The sequence below is a fragment of the Schistocerca nitens genome, chromosome 3 (genome assembly GCF_023898315.1).
Source record: "Schistocerca nitens isolate TAMUIC-IGC-003100 chromosome 3, iqSchNite1.1, whole genome shotgun sequence".
NCBI classification, from domain to species: domain Eukaryota; kingdom Metazoa; phylum Arthropoda; class Insecta; order Orthoptera; family Acrididae; genus Schistocerca; species Schistocerca nitens.
The window spans coordinates 846,628,402-846,643,137 of NC_064616.1; the positions used below are offsets into that span (position 1 = coordinate 846,628,402).

Sequence of the window (14,736 nt, forward strand, 5' to 3'; positions counted from 1 at the left end):
AACATGGATTTCTTCTTGATTGTTATGTTCATCTACAAGTCATTGGCCTATGTTGTGGGTAGATGTGATATCATTGAAGTAGCCTGTTTAAAGCATGAATTATTGTATTTTGTTGCCCAGAAGTATTATTATTTGAGTTAAGCTGGGGTAGGTCGAAAATCGTTAGATTTTTTGGTCGAGCATGAGTTTTACTGATAGCCCTTTTCAAAATTTGGCAGGGGTGCACACCTCTCAACTTGCATCATAGTGCTATTAACAAGGGTAAATGTTGATGTTAAAATAGCTCAGTGTTTGATACAATAAATACGGAACATTTTATTCATTGCTTGAGCATTGTTACGATGTGTTGTTCTGATATTGAACCTCTCCTTCCATTCCATACTTTCCTAGCTGCCTAATCTTGTCACCTGGTAGCATTGCACTGCACATGAACAAGTGATAAAACCTGTGCTTTTCTTAAAAATCATTTTGACCAAAGTTCAAATGGCTAACAGATTTTTGTCAAGAATAGAAAGTTCCCCTTTGGACTTCGAATACATTTAAACATTGAGTGTTAATAAGAATATATAGTGAGTTCGTAAAGAAAGGGAATAGGCATTACATTAAATAGAATCTGCAGATAATAAAAGATGGTGTAATGTTTGAATGAATGCAGAATCAGGCTTCAGTGAAATGTGCCGTACATAACGCGAGTCTTCAGCACTTCCCAGATGATGCCAGACCAAAAACTATTGTATATGAAAAATAGTGAAAAGTTTAGGATTCATTGATTGTCTTAAATACCCAAAAACTTCAACAAAAGTTTGTTTTTGTGTTCTGTATCAGAATCCCTTGTCTTATTTTATTTGTAGTAAATACTTTCTTATGTTACAGTGTCACCAATTAATTCACATAATAATCTCATGCAGCGGAAACAGTATTTGGGTGACTGGCTGACATTTGTTTATCAGAACACTTTGTTGAAGCAGCATGATGGAAAACTGTATTCTCCAAAATCTGGAAATGACTGTTATTTAGAGGACATTTGGAATCTGGTAACTGGAAACATGATAAAGGAAGCGTGTAATTTGGCAAGGGAAAATGGTGAGTGCATAACCTTTCTGCAATTTCATGTCAGGTACTTTTTGACTAGTTAACCTTTTTCACAAAGCTCAATCTGTGCTACATAGTTTTTGTACTTGTGTCTCAAACCACTGGTTTTAAAGTATTGAAGCGTATTTGGTTTAGGGTGTGTGTAATACATACTGTTAGTAGTTATTCATACATTGAAGATTGGAGCTTTAGTCACCAGTAAACTTGAGGGAGGAAGTAAGACAACACGGTGCAGTTATGTACCTTATAAGCTGCTTGTTAATTTGTTGTGAGATTTGAATTTGCAACACAGTATCCTGCTTACTTTCTAAAATAAACAGATCACTTGTGAAGGAACATCAGCAGCCGAAGGAAAACAAATTAGAAACGTATTCCCAGGTGAACATACCTGTGAGATAGACATTAAAACATGTTCAGAAACATAAGTCATTAGTTGAAGATTATATATTTTCCAAATGCAGCTTGTTAGTGTATTGCAATAAATATGAACAATATTGCAGTAAATATCATGGGCCACCACTGCTTCAAAATTGGAAGAAACTGCACAAGGTAGGAAATAAACTTTTTTTACCCTGCAAATGAAAGCAGGGGTATTTGGAGGTTTTCCCATCATTAAAACTGGTCATAATCTTCAAATCTGATGATAAGCTGTTGCCTTATTGAAATATTGTAAAGTTTCCACAGCACCATTAGATGCAATGCCCGAGAACCTATCAGGCAAAGTGTAGGTAGTTTCCTTGCTCCATCCTAGTGTTGGTGTGTCTGTCTTCCTGTTAAATTATGGTAGTCGTTAATACAAATAATTAATTTTTACCTGTTTATAGGTCAGAGATGAAAATTAGTTATCTCTTACACCCAACTATTTTTAAGTTGATATTGCTCACATTAAAATTTTTAACTGTCTAGTAATAACAGAAAACTTTGATACATTTTTTATTTTTATTTTATTTTTTTACATAAAACTATATGTCAGTAAACTTACTCTTTTCCACATAAAGTTTGCAGATAGTTGTAGCAGAAAGGTTGTGGATTAAGTGACACTGGCCAAGGAAATAGTAGGAGATAACAGTTTTGTAAAGGAAAGTTCTCAAGGATACGAAACAAAAAAATCTTAATATGATATGGTGCTGGTGGTAAACATCTTAGTTACTAAGGGATGACATTTAGATTTAGTGAGCAATGCATAAGAATTTGATTGAGTTTAGAGACCTAAAAAAAAATTTAAGGAAGTTACGGAAAAGTTGAAAAACGGCCAAAAGATGATACAAATCTTGGGCTAATAAAGTACTAGCCTAACAGAAGATCCATCATTTTACAATAGTTACACAATGGGTGTGGTTAACAGTTTTAAACTGCACTATGGTCTTCAAAATGTTGTGTGTTGCCATCAGGAAGAACTGATACGTTCTTCCACGTACTGAAACAGTGTATTAAATTAAATCAGGGTATTGACAAAGATGTTATTGGAAGATAACTGCAACAAAGGTCTTTGGGAAGTTGTGATTTATTGCATGCTTCAGTTATGAACACACGCAATAATGTCATCCAGTTACAGCACTGTAAATGGCATCACGAACTGCTTAAGTCACATAGTCCATATTTGTATAAAATACAAATAATCATGATCGCACTGAAATTCCATGGTGATGAGAGTTTAAATAAATTATGAAGAACAAGTTACCATTTGAAAACAGTGCTGTTACAGCATGTGCAATAATGATTGGTGTTCATAAGCCTTGCAGTTGGAGGGGTGGTGTACGTAGGTCATTGTTATTCACTAATACAATACAGTTCAACAATAATTCAATAAGACAATTCAATAGTACAATGTTTTTAAAAGAATTATTATAATTTATTATTATATGAAGAGTGTTTTGCTAATGTGTCTGCCCAATAAATCATTCTTTCACATATTTTGTTCTCTCTCTCTCTCTCTCTCTCTCTCTCTCTCTATCTCTCTCTATCTCTCTCTCTCTCTCTCTCTCTCTCTCTCTCTCTCTCTCTCTCTCTCTGACCACTCTTCCTGTGGTATTAGTGTTCCAAGGTTCTGACATAGGTGAATATGACTTCAGTTTCTGCACCCTGACCGAGCGAGGTGGCGCAGTGGTTAGCCCACTGGACTCTCATTCGGGAGGACGACGGTTCAATCCCGTCTCCGGCCATCCTGATTTAGGTTTTCTGTGATTTCCCTAAATCGCTTCAGGCAAATGCCGGGATGGTTCCTTTGAAAGGGCATGGCCGATTTCCTTCCCCATCCTTCCCTCACCCAAGCTTGCGCTTTGTCTCCAATGACTTCGTTGTTGACGGGACGTTAAACACTAATCTCCTCCTCTGCACGCTGAAATGAAACAAAACCCTTGCTGTAGCCCTTTTATTGACCCTCGTTTGTAGTCTGGTTTTGTAGGTCTTACAGTATTTTGGTTTTCAGTTTTCATTAATTTTGTTTAGTCATCTACTGTAATTTGGAGTTCCCTCGTATCTCCCTTAATTCCTGTGATCCATTTGATGTTGCTCTTACTTTCCACAATTTTTCTATTATTCTCTTACAAATTCTGTTTTCAGGTGTTCTCATTCTCCTATTCTGATTAATTCGAAGCTATTCTCCAATGCTCATTTATTTGATACTGTTTATTTATACCTGTCCTAATTATTCTTCTTTCTATCTTTAGTATTTTGTCAGTTTATGCTGTATTAATTGTCTCACAGGTAGTTTCAGCTGTGTAAGTTATTTCTGGCTGTGTAACTGTTTTATAATGTCTTAATCATCTATCTTGACACTGGTGGGGAGGCTTGCATGCCTTAATGATACAGATAGGCGTACCGTAGGTGCAACCACAATGGAGGGGTATCTGTTGAGAGACCAGACAAACTTGTGGTTCCTGAAGAGGGCAGCAGCCTTTCCAGTAGTTGCAGGGGCAACAGTCTGGATGATTGATCTGGCCTTGTAACATCAACCAGAACAGCCTTGCTGCACTGGTAATGTGAATGGCTGAAAGTAAGGGGAAACTACAGCTGTAATTTTTCCTGAGGACATGCAGATTTACTGTATGGTTAAATGATGGCATCCTCTTGGGTAAAATATTCTGGAGGTAAAAATAGTTCTCCATTTGGATCTTCAGGTGGGGACTACTCAGTAGGACATTGCTATCAACAGAAACAAAACTGGCATTCCACGGATTGAAGTGAGGAATGTCAGATCCTGTATTTGGGCCAGTAGGTTAGAAAGTTTGAAAAGGGAAATGCATATGTTAAAGTTATTTGTAGTGGGAATTAGTGAAGCTCGGTGGCAGGAGGAACCTGACTTCTGGTCAGGTGAATACAGGATTATAATTACAAAATCAAATAAGGTTAATACAGGAGTAGGTTTAATAATGAATTTAAAAAATAGGAATGTGGATAAGGTACTATGAACAGAGTAGTGAACCCATTATTGTAGCCAAGATAGACACAAAGCCCACACCTACCACAGTAGTACAAGTTTATATGCCAACTAGCTCTGCAGATGACAAAGAGATTGATGAAATGTATGATGAGATAAAAGAAATTATTCAGATAGTGAAAGGAGACGAAAATTTAATAGTCATGGGGAACTGGAATTTGATTGTATGAAAAAGAAGAGAAGGAAAAGTAATAGGTGAATATGGACTGGGGGTAAGAAATCAGAGGGAGCCACCTGGTAGAATTTTGTGCACAGCATAACTTAATCATAGCTATCACTTGGTTTAAGAATCACGAAAGAAGTTTGTATACATGAAAGAGGCCTAGATGCAGGTAGGTTATATAATGGTAAGACCGATTTATGTACCAGGTTTTAAATTGTAAGACATTTCCAGGGGCAGTTGTGGTCAGTCCACAATTTATTGGTTATGAACTGTAGACTAAAACTGAAAAAACTGAAAAAAAAGTAAGAATTCAAGGAGATGGGACCTGGATAAACTGAAAGAACCAGAGGCTGTAGAGAGTTTCAAAGAGAGAGAGCATTAGGGAATGATTGACAAGAACAGGGGAAAGAAATACAGTAGAAGAAGAATGGTTAGCTTTGAGAAATGAAATAGTGAAGGCAGCAGCGGATCAAGTGGGGAAAAAGACAAGGGCTAGTAGAAATCCTTGGGTAACAGAAGAAATATTGAATTTAATTGATGAAAGGAGAAAATATAAAAATGCAGTAAATGAATCCGGTGAAAAGGAATATAAATGTCTCAAAAATGAGATCGACAGCAAGTGCAAAATGACTAAGCAGTGATGGCTGGAGGACAAATGTAAGGATGTAGAGGCTTATCTCACTAGGGGTAAGATAGATACTGCCTGCAGGAAAATTAGAGAGACCTTTGGAGAAAAGAGAGCCACTTGTATGAATATCAAGAGCTCAGATGGAAACCCAGTTCTAAGCAAAGAAGGGAAAGCAGAAAGGTGGAAGGAGTATACAGAGAGTCTATACAAGAGCGATGTACTTGAGGGCAATATTCTGGAAATGGAAGAGGACGTAAATGATGATGAAATGCTAGATATGATACCGTGTGAAGAACTTGACAGAGCACTGAAAGACCTAAGTCGAAACAAACCTAGGAGTAGACAACATTCCATTAGAATACTGACAGCCTTGGGAGAGCCAGCCATGACAAAACTATACCATCTCGCGAGCAAGACGTATGAGACAGACGAAATACCCTCAGACTTCAAGAAGAATATAATAATTCCACTCACAAAGGAAGCAGGTGTTGACAGATGTGAAAATTACCCAACTATCAGTTTAATAAGCCATGGTTGCAAAATACTAACACGAATTCTTTGCAGACAAATGGAAAAACTGGTAGAAGCTGACCACAGGGAAGATCAGTTTACATTCCGTAGGAATGTTGGAACATGCAAGGAAATACTGACCCTACGACTTATGTTAGAAGATAGATTAAGGAAAGGCAAACCTACTTCTCTAGCATTTGTAGACTTAGAGAAAGCTTTGGACAGTGTTGACTGGAATACTCCTTCAAATTCTGAAGGTGGCAGGGGTAAAACAAAGAGAGCGAAAGGCTATTTACAATTTGTACAGAAACCGGAGGACAGTTACAACAGTCAAGGGGCATGAAAGGGAAGCAGTGGTTGGGAAGGGAGTGAGAGAGGGTTGTAGCCTATCCCCGATGTTATTCAATCTGTATATTGAGCAAGCAGTAAAGGAAACAAAAGAAAAATTCGGAGTAGGAATTAAAATCCATGGAGAAGAAATAAAAACTTTAAGGTTTGCCGATGACATTGTGATTCTGTCAGGCACACTAAAGGATTTGGAAGAGGAGCAGAACAGAATGGAAAATGTCTTGAAAGGAGGATATAAGATGAACATCAACAAAAGCAAAATGAGGATAATGGAATGTTGTCGAATTAAATCAGGTGATGTGGGGGGAATTAGATTAGGAAATCACTTAAAGTGGTAAATGATTTTTGCTATTTGGGAAGCAAAATAACTGATGCTGGTTGAAGTAGGGAGGATATAAAATGTGGACTGGCTATGTCAAGGAAAGTGTTTCTGAAGAAAAGAAATTTGTTAACATTGAGTATACATTTAAGTGTCAGGAAATCTTTCCTGAAAGTTTGCGTGTGGAGTGTAGCCATGTGTTGAACTGAAACTGGGACAATGACTAGTTTACACAGCCCACCAGGCTATCTGTGCAGTGTAATGCGCTGCTTCCTGAGTGGGAAGGCGCGCTGGTCCCCAGCATGAATCTGCCCAGCGGATTATTGTTGAGGTCCAGTGTACCAACCAGCCTGTGAATGGTTTTGAAGTCTGTTTTCCATTTACCTCGGTGAATGCTGGCTGGTTCCCCATATTTCACCTCAGTTACACGTTGTAGGCGATTGCTGCACAAGCACTGTTTCCATATACATGTACACCATAATTACTCTACAACACAAACATTTGGGGTTACACTCATCTGACATGGGACGTTCCCATGGGGTGCACTGGTGGCCAAACTGCACAATAATCCTAGATTCGGTGTGGGGCAGTGGTGGGGTGGGTGGACTGATGTGACCTGTTGTGGGGTTGTGAACCACTGAGCACTAAGGTGGGACGAAACATCTCCGTTGTTTCTAGGTCCCCAGTTTAATAAATAAATAAATAAATAAATAAATACATACATACATACATACTAGTCTACACAAGAAGGGAATAGAAGATTTTGAAATGTGGTGCTACAGAAGAATGCTGAAGATTATATGGGTGGATCACATAACTAATGAGGAGGTATTGAATAGAACTGGAGAGAAGAGAAATTTGTGGCACAACTTGACTAGAAGAAGGGATCGGTTGGTAGGGCATCTTCTGAGGCATCAAGGGGTCATCAATTTAGTATTGGAGGGAAGTGCAGAGGGTAAAAATCATCGAGGGAGACCAAGGCATGAGTACACCAAGCAGATTCAGAAGGATGTAGGTTGCAGTAGGTATTCGGAGATGTAGAGGCTTGCACAAGACAAGAGTAGCATGGAGAGGTGCATCAAACCAGTCTCTGGACTGAAGACCAGATCGACGACGACGACGACGACGACAGGCATCTATGAATACACTGTTCTTGTTGCATGTGTTTTTGGTAATTTAATTTGCTTTGTTCAGTTTTGTATTCTATTTTGCCATGATGGTTTCTCATTTAGATTGTAAGTTGAGATTTCACCTAAATATTTAAATTTATAATCAGTTCTGATTTTTTTGTGAGTGGTGGGCCAGTAAGCATAATCCATTTTTAAATTACATTCTGAGGCTGATTTTGTGTGCTGTTTCTTGTAGCAGTTTAACTTCGTGTCTCATTCCTTGGACATTGTTGGCTAGGAGAGGAAGATCAGCAAATCCCAAGCAGTCGAAACTTACGGTTTAGCACTTCCAGTTCTTATGTTCTTTGGGTTATCCTTGTACCATTTTCTTATTATGTATTCCAGGGCACAGTTGAACATTAATGGTGACTGCCTGTCAGCTTGTCTTCAGCTTGTTTTGATAAGGATGGTTCAGAAATTTCTCCTCTAAACTTCTTTCGATTTGGTGTTCGTTAGAGTAAGTCCTATTGATTTAGTTAGTTTTGGATGGAGTCCCAGATTCCTTCAAATTTTTAGTACAGAAGGTCTATGGAAGCAGTCACATGCCTTCTTAAAAGCAACCAATGTTCTTGCCAGATGTTTGTTCTGTTTCCTATAGGGTGCCATAATCAGTTTCAAACTAATGATCTGCTTTGCACAGTCTCTCCATGGTTCGAAATCTCCCTGGTATTCCCCTAACTCCCATTTCAGTTTTTCCTTGATTCTTCCATTCAGGAGCTTAGATAAAATCTTGTATGTGCAGCCAAGGGAAGATATTCCTCTGTAAACATCTGGATTTCTCTTACCACTTCGTGTGTTCATGGGTGATGGCAGTGGTGCAGTGTTCAGGGAACTCTTGTTACCCACGTTTTTGTTAATGCCTTGTGCAAGGAGTCTTGACTGTGTCACTTGAATATTTCCACATTTCAACAAAAACCTGATCTTCTCCACATGCAATTTGTTTTTCCTTTGGGAATCTTTTTACTATTTGGAAAGTTGTGGGGGGGGGGGGGGGGTCTGATTTGTTAGGTTCAGTTTTAACTGTGGTATTTACATAGATTTGTAAGAGTTCTTTGGATTCTTCACGATTAGAAAGTTTATTGAAGCCTTTTTGCCATGATTTCGCCCCCCCCCCCCATCCCCCTTTCTTTACTTTTCTTTTCTTTCTTCTGTTTGCCATTATTCCATCTCCATCTCTCAGTATTGGCATCGGGGGTTCGTACTGTTCTATTTATTTCCCAAAGATTTTGTAGTAGTTCTTGGAATTGGTTTTGTGGTAATTATTTTCTGTAGAGTTCATCATGTGTATATGGAGTTTTCTGGTAGTTCTCCCAGGGTTTCATGTGATTTTCTTTCATTTTTGAGGATGATGGCATTTTCTTCTGTTCTGTTTGTTCAGAACTTAAACAGTACTTGGTGTCTATCTTCATAGAATTCGTCACATTCTGTGGTCCAACATGCAGGTTTTCTTTGTGGGTGCAAGGGAGCTAGATTGTCTGCTTGTTTCTTGAGACTTGACACCAGTTCTTCTAGATTGTCTGTTACCTTAATGGTTAGTGTTATTTGTTCGTATTTGTCATTTTTAATTAGCTAATGTGGGTCATACCACCACCTTGTTTTGTTAGTTTTTTATTCTTTTTCTTTAATGTAGTGGATTTGACTTCAATTTTAATTTTAGCTAAGTTGTGGTCTGAGCCTGTGTCTGCTGCTCTCAATACTGTAATGTCGTAGATTTCTTTACGAACATTTTTCTCTATATAGACGTGGTCTAGCTGCCACTCAACCTTCTTGCAGTCTGGATGTTTCGATGTTTTAAGTTTATTTGGCTTCTTCTTGAAGTATGTTGATTTAAATACAAGGTCGTGTTCTCCACAGAGTTAGTCGTTGACCATTCTTGTTCGCAAAGTTTTGTGGGCTCCATTTTCCAATTATATCTTTACTTTCCTTTCCTTTTCCCAGCTGGGCCTTGAAGGCTCCCAGTAAGATTTTTATATTCCTTTTATTTATTTTGTTCACCGTTTGCTCGAGAAAGTACAAAAATTTATATACCTCTTCCTTTGTTTTTGATAGAAAACTTTTTTCAGTTGTGAGAGCATGTGCATTTATAACTGTGTAGGTTTTATTCATTGTTTTAAAAGTGAGAGCTGCAGTTCTTGTTGATATTGCTTGCAAATTGGGTATTGAATCTGTTATCTTTATATTTACAATAAATTCTGTTCCAAATTGGGGACATTGATTCAGAACCCTCTGTCCTCGTTTCCCATTATAATTTCTATAGGCTTGTGATTTGAACTGGTCATCTATTGTGTTTCTCATTTCTTGGAGCCCTGCTACTAAATTTTTTTGTTTATTTAATTCATTTGCGGAATTTTGGAGTTTTCTGGTTTTAAGCAGCGAGTTTATGTTGTGGGTTGCTATATAATTTACTATCTTATGTTGAATCTTCTTTTTGTATGCCAGTGTGAATTTAGGTGATTCCAAACACTCAGATTCATTAGTGTCTTCTAATTGGCTACCCACTGATTCCAATGTAGCCTTTACCTGCCTTTTTGGGCGGGATGGTGGTATATTTTCCTTATTAACAATAATAATAATAATAATAATAATAATAATAATAATAATAATAATAATAATAATAATAAAACCCGTGGAGGCCCGGGAAAAGAATAGGCCTCCGGTATGTTCTGCCAGTCGTAAAAGGCGACGAAAAGAACAAACCACTAATAGGGCTAACCCCCCCCCCCCCCCCCCTTTTAGTGTGATTAGTTGGTTCAGGACAGAACTAAAGAAGCCTCGGACAAGCGCCGTCATGGTCGGGGACGACGCTTGAACCCTATGCCCGCCCACAATGGTAACGACACTGCTAGCCAACTGGAAAATGATTTAAATCCAAATAGAGGTGTTTTGCAGGATATGCTTCCTGCAACCACCCTAGAAGGAAAACAAAGACAGAGGATGAGATGGTCAGATGAAGTTAATCGACACCTCATGTTCTGTTATTACCAAGCAACAAACCTAGGAACCAACACAACTGGATACAGATCACAAGTATACACAACATTTATTACCAGATACCCAGAATTAAAATTTTTAACAGAACAAAGACTAGCTGATCAGATCCGTGTAATAATCAAAAATAACAGGATACCCCAGTCAGAATTAGAAAACATCAAACAAGAAATACTGGAACAAAATAATGTGCAATCAGAAGAAGAAGAAAATACAGTAATGGACACAAACATCCCAGAGCAAACAAACAAAGAACAACACGCACCAATTAAACAATCAGAGAAAAACGAAATCTTAAGGCAGCCACCAGAACAAGCACAAATAGAACACAAAGTGACACACATGTTAGATATAGAAGAAAAATTTCAGCTGACATATATAGAATACAAAGACACAAATACAGACATAAGACCATTCTTGCATAGACCACCAAATAACCCACAAGTCGAAACAACAATAAAAACTATCAACACAATCATACACAACAAAATAAATGAAAACACAACTATGGAAGAGTTACAACTACTGGTTTATATAGGAGCACTCACTACACTAAATATACACACTAGACAGAGATCAGAACCAACCAACACACAGAAGAAACCCACAAAACCAGCATGGCAACACAGGCTACAGATCAGAATAGAAAAACTGAGAAAAGACATCGGACAGCTAACACAATTTATAAGAAATGAAATCTCGGAAAAAAAACGAAAAAAGTTAGGTAAAATCTCACAACAAGAAGCGACAGAGCAATTAGACGAAAAGAAGCAGAAATTACAAGCATTAGCCAAACGACTCAGAAGATACAAAAAAAGTGAAAATAGAAGGAAACAAAACCAAACATTCAACACAAACCAAAAGAAATTTTACCAGACAATAGATAACACACACATTAAAATAGACAATCCACCAAACATAACAGACATGGAACACTTTTGGAGCAACATATGGTCAAATCCGGTACAACATAACAGCAAAAACAGACACATAAAAGATGATACCACAAATGCCTGAAGTGATAATTTTGCAACATGAAGTCACACGAGCAATTAATTCTACGCACAATTGGAAAGCCCCTGGAAAAGATAAAATAGCAAATTTCTGGCTAAAGAAGTTCACCTCAACTCATTCACATCTAACTAAATTATTTAACAGTTACATTGCAGACCCATACACATTCCCTGATACACTTACACAAGGAATAACTTATCTGAAACCTAAAGATCAAGCAGACACAGCAAACCCAGCAAAATATCGCCCCATAACATGCCTACCAACAATATACAAAATATTAACTTCAGTCATTACACAGAAATTAATGACACATACAACACAGAACAAAATTATAAATGAAGAACAAAAAGGCTGTTGCAAAGGAGCACAAGGAAGTAAAGAGCAACTGATAATAGATGCAGAGGTGACATATCAAGCTAAAACTACACAAAGGTCGCTACACTACGCATACATTGATTACCAAAAAGCTTTTGATAGTGTACCCCACTCATGGTTACTACAAATATTGGAAATATACAAAGTAGATCCTAAATTGATACAGTTCCTAAACATAGTAATGAAAAATTGGAAAACCACACTTAATATCCAAACAAATTCAAATAATATCACATCACAGCCAATACAGATTAAGCGTGGAATATACCAAGGAGACTCATTAAGTCCTTTCTGATTCTGCCTTGCTCTGAACCCACTATCCAACATGCTAAATAATACAAATTATGGATACAATATTACTGGAACATACCCACACAAAATCACACATTCGCTATACATGGATGATCTAAAACTACTGGCAGCAACAAAACAACAACTCAACCAATTACTAAAGATAACAGAAGTATTCAGCAATGATAAAAGTATGGCTTTTGGAACAGACAAATGTAAGAAAAATAGCATAGTCAAGGGAAAACACACTAAACAAGAAGATTACATATTGGATAACCACAGCGACTGCATAGAAGCGATGGAAAAAACGGATGCCTATAAATATCTAGGATACAGACAAAAAATAGGAATAGATAATACAAATATTAAAGAAGAACTAAAAGAAAAATATAGACAAAGACTAACAAAAATACTGAAAACAGAATTGACAGCAAGAAACAAGACCAAAGCTATAAATACTTATGCCATACCAATATTGACCTACTCATTTGGAGTAGTGAAATGGAGTAACACAAACCTAGAAGCACTCAATACACTTACACGATCACAATGCCACAAATATAGAATACATCACATACATTCAGCAACAGAAAGATTCACATTAAGCAGAAAGGAAGGAGGAAGGGGATTTATCGACATGAAAAACCTACATTATGGACAGGTAGACAATTTAAGAAAATTCTTTCTAGAACGAGCAGAAACTAGCAAAATACACAAGGCAATCACCCATATAAATACATCGGCTACACCACTGCAATTTCATAACCACTTCTACAACCCTTTAGATCACATAACATCAACAGATACAAAGAAAGTAAATTGGAAAAAGAAAACGCTTCATGGCAAGCACCCGTATCATCTAACACAGCCACATATCGATCAAGACGCATCCAACACATGGCTAAGAAAAGGCAATATATACAGTGAGACAGAAGGATTCACGATTGCAATACAGGATCAAACAATAAACACCAGGTATTACAGCAAGCATATTATTAAAGATCCCAATACCACAACAGATAAATGCAGACTTTGTAAACAACAAATAGAAACAGTAGATCACATCACAAGCGGATGTACAATACTAGCAAATACAGAATACCCCAGAAGACATGACAATGTCGCAAAACTAATACATCAACAGCTTGCCTTACAACATAAACTTTTAAAACAAGAAGTTCCTACATACAAGTGTGTACCACAAAATGTACTGGAGAATGATGAATACAAATTATACTGGAACAGAACCATTATAACAGATAAAACAACGCCACATAACAAACCTGACATCATACTCACCAATAAAAAGAAGAAATTAACACAACTAATCGAAATATCCATACCCAATACAACAAATATACAAAAGAAAACAGGAGAAAAAATTGAAAAATACATCCAACTGGCTGAGAAAGTCAAAGACCTGTGGCATCAGGATAAAGTTGCCATCATACCAATTATACTATCAACTACAGGAGTCATACCACACAATATCCACCAGTACATCAATGCAATACAGCTACATCCAACCATATATATACAACTACAGAAATCCGTAATTATTGATACATGTTCAATTACCCGAAAGTTCCTAAATGCAATATAACACATACCGTACAGTTAATAGGAAGTGACGCTTGATCAAGGTCCGCGTCACTTTCCATTCTCAACCAGACTTAACGTCTGAGAAAGTAAAGAAATAATAATAATAATAATAATAATAATAATAAAGATAATTAACTTTAGCTGGAGCAAGTTAAGATTTACAACTAGGATTGTTAACTGCAGAGACGTTTTTGGTGCACAAGAGGGATTTTAAGTCACTGAAGTCAACGGGTAAGGCAGTTAGGCATCCCCTATCTGCTGCCTCGGGTGCACCATGTAGGAGTCTCACCTCCCCTCCTGCTAAGGCAGGTTCATGGTGTATGTAAAAGTGTAAAAGTAGCTAGTATTTTACATTAACTTTTTGTTTAAAAAGTCTCTAAAACTAGCTAGTGTTTAACAAAAAAAAAAAAAAATATGAAGATATGGGTGGCAATGTAGTTAGACTGGTCCATCAGGCCACAGACACATACAAAATTGTTTAAAAAAAATGGAAAGTAAATTCATTGCTGGAATGAGGACTGTCATTCAACCATGAGTGAGTGTGGTTGTCCTGCAAAAGGTGAAATTGTGTTCAATTAATGTAAAATCCAGTATGGATGAATATTTTGTACAGTGGGACAGAAGTGAAGAAACATGAATAGTAACTGGTTTTGTTTGGATTAAAGGTGTTCCAGACACTATTTAAGTTATTTCCATCTATGTTAGAAAATTTTAAATTAATTAAACATTAGTCACCATCATTATATTACCAGTTTTGGTGTTTCGTAGCGAACGAAATATTTTAAGATGAAAAGA

At 37.1% G+C, this 14,736-nt stretch overlaps 1 protein-coding gene across 3 annotated transcripts in view; it reads left to right on the forward strand.

Annotated features, from left to right (window-relative positions):
• The window catches only part of LOC126248869 (nuclear pore complex protein Nup98-Nup96-like), a 213,018-nt gene that overhangs the window by 128,571 nt on the left and 69,711 nt on the right, over positions 1 to 14,736 (forward strand). For all 3 annotated transcript variants that reach the window (XM_049950313.1, XM_049950314.1, XM_049950315.1), the window contains exon 10: positions 874 to 1,083. In XM_049950313.1, coding sequence (XP_049806270.1) covers positions 874 to 1,083 — 210 coding nt within the window. The remainder of the gene's footprint in view (positions 1 to 873; positions 1,084 to 14,736) is intronic.